The 19,470-nt window shown below is 38.6% G+C and overlaps 1 protein-coding gene across 1 annotated transcript; it reads left to right on the forward strand.

The window, feature by feature from the left end:
• The first annotated feature begins 295 nt into the window (after positions 1 to 295).
• On the forward strand, positions 296 to 17,328 carry LOC113518492 (U2 snRNP-associated SURP motif-containing protein). The gene is made up of 18 exons (XM_052894282.1): positions 296 to 527; positions 1,069 to 1,162; positions 2,011 to 2,203; positions 2,500 to 2,662; positions 3,054 to 3,219; positions 4,189 to 4,352; positions 4,864 to 4,929; positions 5,251 to 5,294; positions 5,830 to 6,050; positions 6,773 to 6,884; positions 8,867 to 9,109; positions 10,158 to 10,344; positions 11,051 to 11,369; positions 12,078 to 12,321; positions 12,882 to 13,035; positions 14,754 to 14,860; positions 16,123 to 16,191; positions 17,073 to 17,328. The coding sequence occupies exons 1-18, from the start codon at positions 453 to 455 to the stop codon at positions 17,272 to 17,274; spliced, it is 2,823 nt and encodes a 940-aa protein (XP_052750242.1). The 5' UTR covers positions 296 to 452; the 3' UTR covers positions 17,275 to 17,328.
• The last annotated feature ends 2,142 nt before the right edge of the window (positions 17,329 to 19,470 follow it).

Genomic DNA, 19,470 nt, shown 5'->3' on the forward strand with positions numbered 1-19,470 from the left:
TAAATGTAGGTATTTGTTTTATTGTGCATGTTTTTCGAAAATTTAGAAAATTTTACTTTATGAAATAGATTTTTTATGGCAACTGTCCATATAGTTTATTGGATAGAGACATATACAGATAGCGGTATAACATTATGGATATTCATTTACAATTTTTTTTTTTAATAATTTTCATTGTGTTCTTCGCAAGGGTAAAATACGTTTAAATTTCTAAGTTCTTTTAATATAAAGGCCAGTGCCAACTCTTATAACATAAACTGCTCTGTGTGTGTGTCTCTGTGCTGTGCAGTGATTATTTGATCTGTGATTTTTCTGTCATTTCTTTTCTTTAATCATGTTCACTATACGTATTAGTAAACATTTAAATATGTAATTTATGGTAAATGAATAATGTTAATATTTTTTTACAGTCTATCAATTATTAGACCGTTCATGCATATTCTGTAGTAAATATGAGTACAAGAGGATTATCTAAAAAGGAGTTGGAGGAGCTGCGCAAGAAGGAAGAGGAGGAAGCGGCGGCACATGTAAGTACAAAATTTATTCACCGACTTTGGAAGTTTATTGTTTATTTTTGTTTTTAGCCTATTATATCCGTTATTCTTTACGCTTAGAAAACCTGATACTTAATGAATGCCAAATAAACTAACAGCCCACCTAAGGGAAAGTAATAACCGTCGCCTGTAGATACTGTAACAATCACGACTAACTTATGATACTCAGTACCCTTCGAATAGAAATGCTATACCAGAGGACTATCATGTCTCTGTACCCTTTAATTTCACTTACATTTCATTTACTTTAATTTATGGTTTAACCAGTGAATTGATTTGAAAACATAACCGGGATTAAGCCTCTTCCCATAAAAGATTAATATTAGCCCAGTATTACAATGTTGGCAAGGTGACTAGATATAGGGTGTTATTTCAAGTTATCTTTCTCTCATACTTGGTGTCCAATAATGTCTTGAGAAGTAGCGATGACAAATTTTATTCCTACTTTGGCATCACACAGAGAATTGAAACAAAGTCATTATTTATATTATTATTTCAATAATATTTTTTCCAGGTCTTCAAAGAGTTTGTGGAGACATTTCAAGAAGTACCTAGCACTACTTCTAAAGTGTGGGTTAAGGCAGGAACTTACGATGCAGGTGCTAGAAGTGAGTATCTATAATATTTAAATAAACATTAATCATTAAATTTGTTACTAAGCATAGCATTTGAGAATGACACTTCCAAAATATTTTTTCCAATATTTATTGATGTTTAAAGATTCTTATGAAAGAAAAAACTGGCTGAAAAATTCTCTTTTTCCCATATAAAACAAGGTTCCTAGGTGCTAATTCAATCATTTCATTCAAGTATTGACATTAAACACATTTTTATATTATAATAATAGATATTTATTTAGAGATTTAAAATAACTTTCTATTAGATGATTCAGCAAATATTATTTTGAATAGAGAAGAATAAGAAGTGAGTCTTGCCATCTACCACATCCATTTTATCTTTCAAATTGGAACAAATAATACACATTTATAGTATTTCATTAAAATGGGTTACGCAATTTTGAAGATGAGTTTAAATTTATTTATTTATTTAAATAATTTTGACCAAAATAAATAATAAGTAAAATTAATGATGATAATAATATATATACATATATATTACATATATAAAATATAATGACTAGCTACTATTATTATAATGAGTTCATAAGGTGAGCATGGACTCTATTGAACATGAATTTCTTTGGAAGTTCTCAGATACCTTCAGGCAGTGCATTCCAGAGTCATGAAGCCTGAATGGTGAAAGACTCTGACATAAAGCCAGATTTGTGAAGTGATGTGAGAAGCGAATGTGAGTTATTAGAATGAAGATTAAGATTATGAGAGTTTGGGAGATATTTACATTTCAGATATTCCAGAGAAGAGGGGAAGAAAAAGATAGAGTAGAGAGTGCAAAGTAAACTTATTATGAATTTTTTAATTAAATCTGTTAATTTCAGAGGAGGACACGTCAGAGCGTGGGAAGCTATACAAGCCAGTATCGCGCTTGGAGGAGAAGCGCGGCGGCAGCGAGGCAGACGTGGTGCGCAGTCTGGCGCAGCGGCCCGAGCCGCCCGTGCGGCCGCGCGCCAAGCAGAAGGGCCAGGACAAGAAGAAGAGCAACCTGGAACTCTTTAAGGAGGAACTAAGGCAGTAAGTCACTGTTGTTATACTAGTAAAACAGAAGAGTGTGTATTTGAATGTACTAATTTTTGGAACTACCTTAAAACATTATTTTTGTATACAATAGTTTGTTTCTTAGTTATAGGCTATTCAACATCACTATAACCATAGCTAATATGCTATATTGCTTTAATATTGTATTTTAAAAAATGCCTTATTCTAAACTCTTCAAGATTCAAGGAATTATGTACAGATAAGGTGTAGATTTTTAAAAATGAAGTATAAATTAGCCAGAGGATAGTATAGAAGCGGGTGACTTGTTGCAGGATACAAGAGGAGCGCTCCGAGCGGCACAAGTATAAGAACGTGCTGCGGGAGCGCGGCGTAGTGGGCGTGGAGCCCGTCGTCGACGTGATGCCAGATATTGGCTCCTACGACACTGGTGACCCCAACACTACCAATCTTTATCTAGGCAACTTGAACCCAAAGGTATTATAATTTAATGTTAATAAATGAAAATCCATAGCCAAATGTATATAAATGCATGACTTCAGTATGGGTTCATCTATATGGCATTCTTTTTTTATTTTATGTGTGTCTAAGAAAATGTAAGTTAATAAAAAGTGAGTGAGTAAGAGTGAAAACAGTAAACTGTAAATAGGAAATTTGATCTCAGTTTCTTCATTAATACATCTATGCTAAGCTAAAGTGGGCAGCTAGTAGGATTGTACCATGTTTTCACAAATTTCACCCAGCAAAGAAAATTTTTTTAACGGGTAAAAAATTTGGCAAATTTTTGCAACAAGCAGTACTTTGAGTAATATAGTAATTATACAATTTTACTAGGTTTGCCATAAAAATATAATATTTTTTATTATAGATAACAGAGCAGCAGTTGATGGAGATATTTGGTCGGTACGGTCCGCTAGCCAGCATCAAGATTATGTGGCCGCGCTCGGACGAGGAGAAGGCGCGCGGCCGCAACTGCGGCTTCGTCGCCTTCATGTCGCGCAAGGACGGCGAGCGGGCGCTCCGGTGCATCAATGGTACATGCCAACTATTTGTATATATTTTCATAACATGTCCTTCACGGCGCAGGCACTAAGAACTCAGTGCTGCTGAACATCTCTATTGCTTCATACATCTTTGACTTCATACACTCCTGTAAACTTGCTGATTTGAACATGCTTGTTTCTCTCTTAGAGTAGTTCAGTCTAGGTCTCTAGTATCTGTCCAGTATCATCTTCCCTCAATAATATTTGTTTGCCCTTTTGTTCTAACGCCTTCTTGGAGTCTCTTTCAATTTTAAAGAGACTCCAAAAAGGAGGTGGTATTTAATTGATAATGCTCGGTGAAATGTGGTCATGTCAAATATTATATTCGCCACAGAGCTTTACAGTTAATAGAATCGTTACATCAAAGATTGAGACAGAAATGTGAATAGGTCTCTATTTTCCTATTCGCGCTTAGTCTCTCATTTGGGCCGTTGTGCGTAAAGATTGAAACAGTCATGAGTATGTTTTTTTATTAACCCTTTTAGTGCCGGGAGCCGATATATCGGCTCGCGCCTTGTAGCGGTTTACTACTCGCATTGCGGGAGAACTCTATCTCAAAATAAATTTGTAATGTGTTATAAATGATCTAATTTCATTACATGATAATTAAAAAAAATTTTTTTTGTTTGAACTCTTTATGGACAACGTTTTTCCTATCCCTTGTAAAACTGTGAAATTCTGCCGGTTTTTTTCGCATAGGCACCTCTATTTCGCCCGGCACTAAAAGGGTTAAACTTGTAATTGTATGGTAGCCTCGTACCATACTTCTCAGAAATAACAGTGCATGAATGAATGTCATAATATATTTTGTAATATCTGGTGCTGGTCACGACAGTTTTCAATTTCCGTTAGGTGAGCTCCGCTTGTTTACTATTCTAAATTGCATAGAAAGTAATTGTATTTACGTAAATCAACTTGCAATATAATAAAATACGTATCGTATTGCGGTGGTGCGCGCAGGCAAAGAGATAATGAACTACGAAATGAAGTTGGGGTGGGGCAAAGCGGTGGTGATTCCGCCAGTGCCTATCTACATCCCGCCGGCGCTGCAGCAGCCTAGTAAGCCGCCGCCGCCCTCCGGCTTGCCCTTCAATGCGCAGCCGCCTAAGCATCTCGTTAACAAGGTATCATACTCGGGTTCATAGTCATTCGCAATAGTTAATAAATAAAGAAAATAAACTACTTTTGTTTTTTTTTTTATAACAAAATTTACATCCCCCCCTCTTAAGGAGAGGAGATGGCATATTAATTTTAAATTTTCGCATTGTTTATACATGATTAAATTCACGATCGGATCTTAACATGAGCCGATTACAGATAAATAGTACTTACATACCTGATTGTTATTGCTGACATTTTGATGTGAGTTGTACCACGTCGTGGTCACGGCAAGACTGAATGAGTGGACTGCTAGTGAAGCCACGAGTTACAGCTAGTTAATTATAAAATGCCGTCAAAACTATTCTTGGCATTAAAAAGTTAATTGTCTTAAAAAAATGTATTTCCAGCTTAATATTGTACAGAGTTAGAATCACGATGGTTGGTAAATGGTTATACATCTTTATTAGAAATGTTTGAAAAAGGAACTCTATTTTTCTTTTTCATTCATTTATTTTATCTATGTTACATTTTCAGATACCGCGAATTCGACCTGGAGAGTATTATCCTAGCGACCCCGAGGATCAGAAAACTTATGAACAGGTATTTGATGATGTATTGATAATTTACACTGTACAGAAATGTGCTCCCGGCGTAGAATGGGGCACCCTTTCCTTTTCCGTAGACGTTCTAAGAGGCAACTAAGGGAACATTGCAATGAGGGAGTGTTTACTATAACACAATGGTGCTTCTATTGAAATCCAATTTTTAGTAAGTTACCTGTCAAACGTGGCCACTACTGGCGAAATCTCCCAATAGCATAATCAATCTATGGGAGAGGCCTTTCTTCAGCAGTGGACAATTAATGGCTGATGTAAAAACAATTTTCTTACGTTCTTATAATACATATATTATTCATTTCAGATATTATCACAATCTATCGTCAAAGTCGTGGTACCGACAGAGAGGTAAGAAATTCAGATGCAATTTACCACTTCTTTAAACAGTTTTGTTCTCCCTCACCTATGTACGCAGACGGGCACCAGAGAATAGTAATACGTTTTTTATGGGTGAAAATGGCATGGTATCCCGCCTGTGCTATCGGTATACACTGGCGGGGCACCAGTGAGAAATGATGGGTGAAGGTGAAAGCAGGTCCGTTGGCTCATCGTGACGAATTCAACAAGATTTAATCACGATGGTTTCCAGGGGGAACCGCGTAGAGGACAACCTGATAGGGTATATTGTTAGCAAATAGGCCATTGCTAGCAATAACTTTCCCCTTAGTAATAGGTGTGATTGATATAAGGTCAGTTGGCCCAACGTGACAAAATAACCACGATGGTTTCCAGAGGGACCACGCGAAGGTCCATCTGGTAGTAGCAATCTTTTTCCCTCTAATAGGACAGAAGAATCTATGCAAACGACAATGTTTACGTCTAGTAGTGATTTTATATTTGTGTCTAAAGAAGACATTTGTACAAAGACCATTATCCCTTCCAGGAACATTCTGATGCTAATCCACCGTATGGTGGAGTTCGTGATTCGCGAGGGGCCGATGTTCGAGGCGATCATCATGAACAAAGAGATGAACAACCCGTTCTTCCGGTTCCTGTTTGAGAATCAGTCGCCGGCGCACGTGTACTACCGCTGGAAGCTGTTTTCTATGCTGCAGGGCGACTCGCCCAAACAGTGGTCGTTGGAAGACTTTAGGATGTTTAAAGGTAATATTCATATTTTAGGGGATTTTGACAAGGCGATGTACGAGGTAAAAACTGTGTCACAATTACATAAGAGAGAGGTTTGCTGTGGCAGGTGCTTCCAGACAATTTTTTTTTGTTTATTTATTTATTCTACACTTATCATTATTTTTCAGTTACTAACCTAATACTATATATAATAATTTTATAATTATATAAATGTCTATGTATATTACACATACACGTACATACATACACATACACACATACATATAAACACACATCCATTTTGATTTATGTATTTCTCATAATCAATTGTCTTTTTAGGTCATCTGAATCAATTAACTTTAATTGTGAAAGCATGCCATTAACATCCCGTTATGGAGACTATGGTCAAATACTTTCGAATTTTATAATAAAAAATAGATTAGAAGATAATATATATCAATTGTTATTCCAGACAACGCGAATAATTCTAGATATTGTAAAAAAAATTGAATAAAACAAAATGCTTATCGTGATTAGATAAGTATCTGCCGAGGTTTTCCCAAGAGACTACAGCATGGGGTTCTTCAAAAGGGGGGTAAAGAGGTTTCTTCAGGGTGAAGCAAAAACGTAAAGAGGTTTCTGCAGGTGTTCATAGGCTACGGCAACCACTTACCATCACGTGGGCCGTATGCTTGTTTGCCACCACAGAGGTATAAAAAAAATATTGGTTGATTGAGCTCATACATATTTGTTTGCAGGCGGGTCAGTATGGCGGCCGCCAGTGATGAATCTGTACACGGCCGGCATGCCCGACGAACTGGTCGAGGAGGACGACGCCAAGGATAACATACGCGGCACGCTCTCCAACAAGTTAGTACCAGTAGGAGCCATCTAGATGTCTTTGCTTTCTGTCTCTTCATATATGTGACATTACCTCTAACTTTTACTAAAAAATATTAGTTTGTTTGAAAATCTTTATTGTATATAATTGAGAACAGAAGGAATAGTAAAAGAAATGGGGATTACAACAACGAACTTATTTCTAGGAGGAATATTTTTTAGTCAATTTGGTTTGGTCAATTTAGCCATACTTGTTTAGAGTTGTTTTTATTTAAATAAACTTGACCAAACTACTCGGAACTTTAACAAATTTAACTAGATTATAATTATGCATTATTATAAAAAATTATGCATTAAAATAAAAAATATTTTAATGCATAAATTTTTACCATTTCGGTCATTCATTGTCTGTTTGGTTGCATACCACTGAAGGTGTGATAACATGTCTTTAAGAGCGGTGCAACGGTCTTGTGCTAGGGGGAAAAAGAAAAGAGAAGGAAATATTGTTTTCTCAAACATGCTTGGAAATGTGAGCATTATTTTGACAATCTTCTTAGAGATAAATTAAAATTGCCGTACTGGCCAGATACATGCGGGCAGCGGCCGGCAAAAGTTGTATGAAAATCCATATTTGTCGTGTTTTGCGGCCAGATAAATTACTATGTAAACTCATATCTGTCCTGTAATTTAAAAATGGAATGACCTTTTCGAAACATGGCTACCAAGAAGGTAACTAATAAAAGTTTTTATTTAAATCGAACTGGCTTGCAAATAGAAAGCTGTTTATTGAAAAAAAAAAAAACAAACGAACATTATGGCGCGTGAAAAATTATTATTGTTCGTTATTCATCATTGAACTTAAAAAGTAAAAATGTGTTTTTGATTTCCACGCATTGTTTGAGAAAAGTACTTTTTCTCAAACATGCTTGGAAATGTGAGCATTATTTTGACAATCTTCTTCGAGATAAATCAAAATTGCCGTACTGGCCAGATACATGCGGGCAGCGGCCGGCAAAAGTTGTAAGAAAATCCATATCTGTCGTGTTTTGCGGCAAGATAAATTACTATGTAAACTCATATCTGTCCTGTAATTTAAAAATGGAATGACCTTTTATTTCGAAACATGGCTACCAAGGAGGTAACTAATAAAAGGTTTAATTTAAATTTCGAACTGGCTTGCAAATAGAACGCTGTTTATGGAAAAAAACAAAGAAACATTCTGGCGCGTGAAAAATTATTATTGTTCGTTATTCGTCATTGAACTTAAAAAGTAAAATTGTGTTTTTGATTTCCGCGCATTGTTTGAGAAAAGTATTTTACAAGCCTTGGTCACAACTAGGTATTGATGGACTCATGTATGTGTGCCTCGGCTACGCCTCGGCCCACATTTGCACGTTCGTCCATCAATGCCTCAGTTGCTGGCCGCTGCAGTAATGTACTATACAAGCCTTGGCCACAACTAGGCATTGATGGACTCACGTATGTGTGCCTCGGATACGCCTCGGTCCACATTTGCACGTTCGTTCATCAATGCCTCAGTTGCTGGTCGCTGCAGTAATGTACTATATTTAAATTTCGAACTGGCTTGCAAAGAGAAAGCTGTTTATTGAAAAAAAAACGAACATTATGGTGCGTGAAAAATATTATTGTTCGTTATTCATCATTAAACTTAAAAAGTAAAATTGTGTTTTTGATTTCCGCGCATTGTTTGAAAAAAGTATTTTACAAGCCTTGGCCACAACTAGGCATTGATGGACTCATGTATGTGTGCCTCGGTTACACCTCGGCCCACATTTGTACGTTCGTCCATCAATGCCTCAGTTGTTGGCCGCTGCAGTAATGTACTATATCAGGTTCGTGCCATTCGCCTTGGGAACCATCACGACGGAATTCATCACGGTGGGCTAACTGGCCTGTATTTGTTATCTGTCATCTGTTTAGTAGGTGAGGATTGTAGGTAGTGAGTGGTCCGGTGGTAGTGTAGCCGTGGTGTGTGTGTGCGTGTGTTGCAGCCAGCGCGACCGGCTGGAGGAGCTGGTGCGCACGCTGACGCCGGCGCGCGGCGCGGTGGGCGCGGCCATGGCGTGGTGCCTGGAGCACGCGGAGGCGGCGGCCGAGGTGGCGGCGTGCCTGGCCGAGGCGCTGGCCGGCGCCACCACCGCGCCGCAGCGCCGCGTCGCGCGCCTCTACCTGCTCTCCGACATCCTGCACAACGCCGGCGCCAAGCTCACCAACGCCAGCGCCTACCGCGCCGCGTCAGTACCGCCCGCCGCACACCGCACGCTGCGCACAGCCCGCCACATGCCACACGCTACACTACACGTTACACACCGACGCCACACATCTTGCACAACGCCGGCGCCAAGCTCACCAACGCCAGCGCCTACCGCGCCGCGTCAGTACCGCCCGCCGCCCGCCGCCCGCCGCCCGCCGCACGCTGCGCACAGCCCGCTACACGCTGCACACCGTCCACTACACGCTACACACCGCCCGCCACATGCCACACGCTACACTACACGTTACACACCGACGCCACACATCCTGCACAACGCCGGCGCCAAGCTCACCAACGCCAGCGCCTACCGCGCCGCGTCAGTACCGCCCGCCGCCCGCCGCCCGCCGCACGCTGCGCACAGCCCGCTACACGCTGCACACCGCCCACCGTCCACTGCACGCTACACACTACACACTACACACTGCACACCGTCCATTACACGCTGCACACCGTCCACTGCACGCTACACACCGCCCGCCACATGCCACACGCTACACTACACGTTACACACCGACGCCACACATCTTGCACTATGCTGGCGCCAAACTCCGTTTGTTACTTATCTCCTCGGCTGAAATTGCATTCTGTTGAGTGGTAGAATCACGATAAATAGTAAAATTTACTCAAATAAAAATATTATTACTCTTATACTCGTTTAAATGATGAAAATTACGCTATTGTAATATAGCTATTACTCGAAATTGATATCATTATATTATCTCTACAATTTACACACTAAATACACGCATTTAATACACTATTTATTTTTTTATTAAAATTTTTTAATAGCCTAATATTACTCACCAATACAATACCAAAACAAGTCTGCTAGCTTAATGTAAACTCATCTTAAAATAATTTATATATGATGAAATATAGTATGTTCAACTAATTGATAACTAACAGTAAATAAAAGGAAATATAGAAATAGTGCACACGTTAATTTTGCAGGAATCATACTAATTAATCTCATATTTTATAAACTACTTTGTTATTCTAGTTATATAGATGTTGTTGGCTATGTACAGGTTCCAGCAGCGCCTGGTGGAGATAATGCGCGCGTGTCACGCGGCGTACATGCGCATGCCGTCGCGGCTGCAACAGGAGGGCTTCCGCGCCCGCGTCACGCGCATCCTGCAGGCCTGGGCCGACTGGGCCGTCTACCCCACCGACTTCCTCATGCACATCAACGATGTCTTCCTTGGACTCGATAAGGTGAGCTCCATTACAGACGTACAGGTACAGTGATTAGAGATTTTTAAGTTGCAAGGGTTGGTGATGGCCCAGTCCTTCTTCGTGGGTGTCTTAAGAGGTGATGAAGGGAAATTAATAATCAAGGGATGGGCAACAGCATTCTTGTTAAAACATCATCAAAGGCTAACTGCAGTTGTCAAACGTAACTGCTGCAAAACTTCCCTTTCTAGGGGAGAGGGCTATGTTTAGCTGTGGACAGTTAAAGGTTGATATGGTAATGATGTGAGGTCAGTGATACGCGGGTTGCATGAGTTCAATAGCTTGAATACTTGTGAAGAATGGATTGTGTTAAGAATATCTTTCTTGGCCTAAGTGTGTATGCCACTGCACATAGTATAAAATTAGTACAAGATAAATACTAAAGTATATTTATATAATAAAGAAAAAATAATTATTACAGTTGATTTAGAGATAGTGAAGATAGTATATGTATATCATTGTACATTATGTAGCATGATATATAAAATGAAGTCACATTAGAGCTTTATTAACAGGCATAACATGTGGATTATACTTGTTCTATTAGGATTAAGATCACATATGAACATCTATTACTGCCCAGGAACAAATCACTATGAAATTAAATACATATCTAATGTTTCATTTAAGCATCCTTCTTCTTGAAATATGTAGAAATTTTGAGTACAAATTATTTATATGTATATAGGAAAGCAACAGGAGGGCCGAGGGCGGGGCGGTCGGGGCGGGCGGGGAGGGCGGCGAGGCGGAGGGCGGCGCGGGCGCGGAGGGCGGCGGCGCGGCGTCGCCGGCGCGCTCGTCGTCGTCCGAGTCGTGGGAGGGCGGCGGCGGCGGCGCCGGCCCGCTGGACGGCGCGGCGCTGCGCCGCCTGGCCGCCGAGCGCCGGCGCGACGCCGCGCCCGCGCCGTCCGCGCACCACGCGCAACACGCGCCGCCCGCGCAACACGCGCAACACGCGCCGCTGCACGCGCGCGCCGCGCTCGACATGGACATCGACGGGGTGCCCGGTATGTTTTACTCAATTCTGTTCACTTCATTAAAGTTGATTCCGATTATGGAGAAGCATAATGACTAGACCATAGTAAATTGTATAATATTATTCCAATTTTAATACATCATCTTAAGTTACTTTAGTATGGATTTACTCTACAAGAATAGTAATACATGAAAATTCAGTACTCAAGGGGATGTTCAAGTACGTTATGTTACCTAATTTGGGGGGAGGGAGTTGTAATACGTTAAGATTCGTTATGAGGGGATTTGAGCAATGCGTTGTATAACATTTTTTTATTTAAATAAAAATATAAAGAATTAAAATCTCACAAACTGGCAACCATTTCTGTTTTTGTTTTACAGAGAAATCTTTGACTGTATTGTATATTACTTTTGTTTAGTTGGCAGTAATTCCTAGTTTCCCTTCATCTCAGGTGAAAATAGAAAGTTGGGTCTACGTAACATTTAGGGAGGAGGAGGGACTATAGAAAAATATTACGGCACGTTACATGGAGAGGAAAAATTAAAAACTTTCCAACATTATGTTGCATGGTATTTATGTCTCCTTATCAATCGCAATAGATTGTGACGGATTCATGATGTCCATGGCGCTATTCATGTGTTAGATGACGGTTAGCACTCCCCATCAGGTGAATCGTTAGCTCGTGTACTATTCTAAATTGCATTAAAAAAAATATAATGTTATAATAACATTGCGGCAGTGGACGAGGATATTGACGGCGTGCCGCTGGACGCGGAGGCGGAGGGCGGCGCAGTAGGCGGCGGCGGCGGCGGCGCGTTCGTGCCGTCGCGCTGGGAGAGCGTGGAGCCCGAGCCGGCCGCCGACTGGGCGCAGCGCACGCCGCCCGCGCCGCCGCCTGCCGCCTCGCCGCCCGCCGCGCCCGCCGCCGCCGCGCCCGCCGCGCCCGCCGCGCCCGCCGCGCCCGCCGCGCTCCACGCCGACACGTGAGTAGCCCGGACCATGCACGACACACGCACACTCGCAGCGACACGTTACTCGTGCAGCTAAAAATGCATATTTACTGTGATAATGAACACACTCGTGTTTAGTTCTCCACACTAAGTATCATAAAAATATTAATACTACTACAAAATAATGAAAGGTAGTCTATTAGATATAGAATAGAATAAACATCATAAATCACGACCTTAAAATACAAAGTGATCCGGCTCGAAGGATTAAGTTTTGGATCAAATCACCCTAATTGCGAATTTTAATAATATTGAGATAAATGTAAGTCGCCGAAGAGAATACTGTTTAATTTTGGTGCTCTATTTCGCGCTTTTAAATATTGTTAATTGATTTTCAATACCACCTACATTTGAGTCCCAAGTATTTGTTACAAATATAGGTAAAACTTACGCCTTGAAAAATTCGATACCAATATCGTATAAATTTACATCCTTTCTTTTATCCTCCAAAAATACATAATAAATTTCATCATAATTGTCCCCGTTAAACGTTCTGTAACATTATTAACAACGCACATTCCCACGTCGAGCAGAGAGGAGCAATCCCTGAAGCGGGAAACGCTGCGTGAGATCGAAGTCCGCGTGCTGAAATACGCAGACGAGCTGGAGGCTGGAGTGCGGGCACGGCGGCCCGGCCTTACCACCCACCAGCAGCTGCAGCACTACCGCCGTAAACTCATACGGAAGGTATGTTCACACGCACACACACACACACACACACAAAGAGAGTATCAACACGAGTTTTAAATAGAACTTGTTCATATGACTCTTCTTAACTTTAATATATGAAAAATTTATGAAAATCGTCATTATGAAATAAAAGAAATTTTTATTATTATAAATTTCGTAAGTACACATTATATTTTAATATAATAACGAAGACATTAACTTACGTATAATTTAGTCGAGGAAGCTCGCTCATGATTAAGGGTCACAAATGGTACCGAAACTATTTGAGTTTTTCCATTAAAATATTCGTATTCAATCCGGTTATTACGAGGGTCAAACTGAAAGTCCTTAGAAAATCAAAAACTGATTAAATTTGCAAGTTTTTATCTTTATTTTTTTTTTTAATAGTGTCCATTCACGTCAATACTATATAATCGCTGCATCTAATAGAACCACTGAAAAAAGCACTTTGCCCACTCGTCCTTAGGAATCTCTTCGACGGCCTTCTGAAACGTAGCCACAGCTTCCTTGGCGTCCATAAAACGTTTTCCTCGAAGGTTTTCTTTTATTTTTCGGAATAAATAAAAATCGTAAGGTGCGAGGTCGGGACTATAAGGCGGATGACCCAGTAAGTTCTACATCTGAGGTCGCCAAATAATCGATTGTTTGCCTGGCGGTGTGCGACGAAGCATTGTCGTGGTGAAGGAGGATCCTACTGTGAGGTCGTTTCTCACGCACTTTTTCCAAAACACGTGGCAAACAATTGTTACTGTACCACTCTGTAGTTACTGTTTTTCGATCCTCTAAAACAATTGTCGCGTAATGACCTGTCCTTCCAAAGAACGACGCCACCATCTTTTTTCCCACGCTTCAACCTCTCTTCACTTTAGTTGGCAACTCCTCGGAAGGAAACACCCACTGAGCTGATTGTCTTTTAGTTTCGGGATCATAACAGTAAATCCAGCTTTTGTATCCCGTAGCTATGTCAAACACAGAATTTAAGTCACCACCGTTAAATCTTTCATGCATTTCACGGCACCAATCAACACGACGGAGTTTTTGAGCCTCGGTCAAATTATGAGGTATCCACCGGGCACAAAGCTTCCTGACCGCCAAATGTTCATGGAGGATTTTGTGCACTTGACTCATACCAATCCCTAAGCTTGACTAGATTTGCTGATAGGTCACCCTTTTTCAGTCTCTATCATACGCCGCATAACACTGATGTTATTTCCAGTCGTCGCCATAGAAGGCCGTCCCTCACGCACATCATCAGTGAGATTAGTGCGACCACGTTTAAACTCATTAAACCAGTTGTAAAAAGTGGCACGAGACGGGGCTTCATCGTGAAAGGCTAATCATAGTCTATCATAACTTTCTTGTTGACTTAGATGACATCGAAAGTCATAAAAAATCATCGTACGAAAATTTTCTTGTTCATGATAACGTTACACAGACTATTTTCAATTTGCCGCCAAACCGTAAAAGAAATGACAAACGAATAAATTATATACTCAGTATTATTCGCAAAGAGTTCCATTTTCAAAATTTTAACAATTTTTTTTATTATATTGCTTTCAAGTAGCCAGTTCTAAAAATTTTCAGTGCAGCCCTCGTATTACATAAATAAATATATAAATTAATAACATATTTATATATCATATATTTCTTATTATGCAATATATAACATGTATTTAAAGCTAGCAAACATTGGTAAAGTGGCGTATAACTCGCAGGCGGCGCGCGAGGCGAGGGAGGCGAGGGAGGCGAGGGAGGCGCTGGAGGAGGCGCGCGAGTCGCCCGAGCCGCGCCGCCGCTCGCCCGACGACGACGCGTACTCCACGTACGTACCGCCATTCACTTCATTTCTAACCGACATCAAAATTTAGGAGGTTCTCAATTCGGGTTTTTTATGTTTGTTAACTCCATCAGTTGTCAACTAATTTGAAAAAAAAAACTTTTTCTATCCAAAAGGATGTATTAAAATTTTTATCAAAATCAATTCAGTAGTTTATTTTTTAAGTAGCCACAATTTAAGTCATTTTTTGTGCTATAAAATTTTAGTTATTTTTAATGGGATAAAAATGGTAACCTCTGTGATGATAAATGAGTATAGCACATGGCGACAAAATCATTAAGATATAAACACGATGGTTGCCAGGAGGGATTACGTGGAGGTCGACCTTATAGGATATATATTAGGGCAATAAATCTATTAGTGCCAGTGCTAAAGATCCTTTCCATAGTTATATTATAGGTGTTTCAATCATCATCTCCATAACATCATCCCTCTGCTAGATTCGGGTCTTTCCTAGAAATTCTTGTAACTAACAATGTACCATATCAGCTTGGAATATATATAGATAGAGCATCTAGCCTCAAAAACGGGTCAACTTTTTGTCAGCTAATTGTGAAATTAGTTGACTCGTTTTATTATCAGTGTTCTATATACTAACGTATAAATTGTATCTTGACGTATTATTTAATAAATAAAATGAGTGTTTACGCATTAAAAAGATGCAGAAATTATAGGACAAAATAAGTATAGAAGTTATAAAGGTAACACTTTTTTTTTATTGGATGAAAATGGAATGGTAACCCCGCCTGCGTTAATGGGATACGCTGGCGGGGCACCAGTGAAGGGTGATCGATGACAATGAAAACAGGCCAGTTAGCCCATCATGATGAATTCGTCTGGAATTAATCATGATAGTTTCCAGCTGGAACCGCGAGGAAGTCGACCTGGTTGGGTATATTGCTAGCAATGGGATTCTCAATCTCCATTACTAACAATCCCTTTCCCCTTAAGGGAAATACTTATAACTATTTATTATGCAAAATTGTATGAAAAAGTGTACCCGTTTTTCTCGAAGCATTTGTATGGAGACTATCTATCTATATAATCTAAGTATATCAAGTAGACTATACAGATCCATCATGATCATTATTTATGCATCATTGACGCCTCGTTAATTTACATACATATTGAAATGGCTTGTAAAACAAAATAATTTTTAACTTTAATCTTTTCTAACATCTGAAGGTTCTCGCTGCAATATTTTAAAGAAATAATGTTTGTGTCATATTGAACGTTACTCTTTGCAGAACATCTTCGAAGAAATCAAAAAAATCTCGTGAGCCGTCATTGTCGCCGCCTCCTAAACGACGATACGTGTACGTATTACATCTAATATAACAATATTGTTTCACTATACATTGGCAGATTTATTAGTTTGCCAGACTTTTTCACTGAAAAAAAACTTGTAATATTATTTGTGGCAATATTCCATTATCATATCAGTCTTCTACTGCTGAACATAAGCTTTCTCCTTGGGGGGTTTTGCCAATAGTTGCCACGCTTAGCAGGCGGATTGCCAAATGCAGTTAGGCTTTTAGAGATATTTTTAGAGGAACGTTGCTGCCCATCCCTCGACAAAGGGATAAGAATAAGAAAGGGGTGGTGCTGGAACCACGTGTGGTTTCACCAGTGAGGGATGATAGGTGAAGATGAAAGGGTAGGTCAGTCAGCTCACCGTGATGAATACACCTAGAATTCAGCACGATGATTTCCACGTGAAGGTCGACCTGATAGTGTATATTGCTAGCAATGGGACTGATAATCCGCATTGAATGTGCAAATTGTACAATGACATCGATTGTAAATCGAATATTGACATATTCTATTAGAAATTTTCATTGTATCGAAGCACTTTACATACATTGATGACCTTAATAGTTTATAAGCATAGTTTGGTAGTTTTGTTTTTGATTCTTGTTTTGTATCTAGTTTTTATCATTAATTCTTTTTTGTATTAAAAATCAACCTATTTTCTTTCATCTCTGTGAATGTTGAGTACAACTATAATTGGATTGCAAATTTATAATGCTACTGTTGTATTCTATTGTTAAAAGTTTTGTTTGTAATCTGTTGTTGTACCACAAAAATAAAATAAATTACTAACAATTCTTTCCCCCCGCATATTTAGAGTTAGGAAAATACTATGTTCATAATATTACAATAGCAACAAAAACTAAATTGTTTGGGCCATTTTCAGCGAACGAAAGTCAAGGTCAAGATCAAGATCACGAGAAAGAGATAGGGAACGGGAGAGGTCGCGGGAACGCGAACGAGAACGGGAGCGGGAGAGAGAAAGAGATCGTGAGAGAGAAAGGGAAAGACGTCGTGCTCGCTCGCCGGCCACGCCGCCTGGCCACCACCACAGGAAACACAGTAAACACGCCAAATATAAGTATTAAGCGCAGTGGAGCATCGAATTGCTTTAATGTAAATAAATGACCTAAGATATTTTTTATTTGTATTTTATATTTCAAAACTAGCCCTTGAGTGTGCGAAACCCGATTGCTATAGGTGACTTAACAAACAGGACAATTAAATTCCAAAAATAGGTAAGGTTTCTTCAGAGTCGACAGCGCGCGTGACACCCCTAGTGTTGTAGTTGTCCATAGGCTACAGTGACCGTTTACCATAAAATAAAAAAAAAAAACATTCTCTATGTGTATTTCGATTCCTGATAGTTAAAATCTAATCACCGAACTATCAAAACTATTTCAAATCATTTGCAATCCGGTGACCCATATATTAATGTATGATCCTTTTAAATTACATATCTTCTTTTTTATAAAAGGACGCTATTAGCCTATTATTACTGCGTCGAGTGATTTGTACTTGGGTGCTTATGCCATATATCTAAAATAGGTGGTTTACTACGAAATTAAATTCCAAATTTTCGGACTCAGTTTCGATTTTCATTCATACTGAAATCAGCCCAGTAAATGGTGCTTAACATTTTATTCCTTATAAATTCTAACACAAATGTCCAAAGGAATGATGTTTAACATGTTAAATATCTATAAACGCTATCTATTATGTAATTTTAACATAAAATTTGTGTTTCATTCGGCTTCGAAATTTCGGAAAACATTTCATGGTAGTAGGAAGCGAAAAGTATAGGAAAGCACAAATGGAGTGGGGCGTATCAATAATAAGAACAATGTTTAATATATTGTATTTAATGAAACAGTTCATTCAATAGTAAAATCAATAAAACATTAGGTACGTTTCTAATAAAAAATAAAATTGCATAATTAAATTAAAAAAAAAATAGAAAACAATATAAATGATTAATCTCATATAATATAAATTCTTTACATTCTACCCACAAATACATCCTTGTCAAATAACGCGACATTATTATAATGATTTTAATTTGTAATTCAATTATACCACTACGATGACGAATAAATTGGTAAAGATAAAAAAAAAAAAAACAACTAATACGTTATTTAACAGAATCAAATGTATAATTTGTAATAGTTGTGATCGCAACGCCGAAATCTAACAAAACGAATAACCTAAGCATGTTTTGGCCTACAGTGTGAACCCACTGAGCGTGGCCTGGATAATTTGATCTGTAAGGATTGGCTAAGACATGGTTAATGATATTTGAGTCGTTAAATTTAGGCGTTTGTCCGACACAGTTTATGATTATTTCGCTGCACGAGTAAACAGAGAGACGAGTTTCGCGATCGTAACCGGTAGGTGATTAAATTTGAGAATACAATAAGAATTTTTGGTAACTATTTGAAAGAAAAAAAAAAAACAGTTATCTAACTTGCTTACTCGTAAACATTATAACGTCCTACAAATCTATTTTAATTATTAAAAGTATTTCTTTTTTCAAATTAAGAATTTATAGCAGAAAAAAAAAGGCAAAAACCCTTCAATAGATAAAATATAAGACATTTAGTACGTTAATAAATAAAAGTAATTTAACCAAGTTTCTTTTATTGCTATTTAAACATTTATGCCGTCAGTATAGTGGCAACCAAGCATACGGCCCACCTGATGCTCCGGTTACGAATACGAAGTCGTGTAGGTACAACAAAAGAAAATTAAAACACACTCATAATACTAAAACTTACTCGTGACATTATGTGACTAGCTACTAGGCATCCGTCTCCTCACAGATGGTGGTCATAGAATAAAAACAGTGTTGTCGTGTCTTCACACATCAATATTTTTATTTTAATGGCCACGCTTAATAAAACATTTTAATAACATTATTATATATATATATGTATGTATATATCTTTGTATGGTTAATAAAGCTCCTAGCATTACTCATAGCCTTGCAAGCGTCTGTGAATAACTTACATCTACAAATACTAATACAGTGTTCATGAAACAGTGTGTTCCTTGAGATCAATGGACCCAACAGTCTCATAAACTATACCTTAGTTTCATACGTCTTTACGTGGATCATATATTGCTTCTAAGCTTGAATTCACATTTTCGAGAGATAATACTTTAAATAATATTTGTATACTTATTATAAAACAAAATATTGTAATAATACTGAAAATAAAAAAATATGTAAAAATATTTAAAAATAAAAAAAATCTTTTTCATTATTAAACAATCTGAAAATTCGA

This window comes from Galleria mellonella, unplaced genomic scaffold, assembly GCF_026898425.1.
Source record: "Galleria mellonella isolate WM207_F2 unplaced genomic scaffold, CSIRO_AGI_GalMel_v1 utg200, whole genome shotgun sequence".
In the NCBI taxonomy this organism is placed as follows: Eukaryota; Metazoa; Arthropoda; class Insecta; order Lepidoptera; family Pyralidae; genus Galleria; species Galleria mellonella.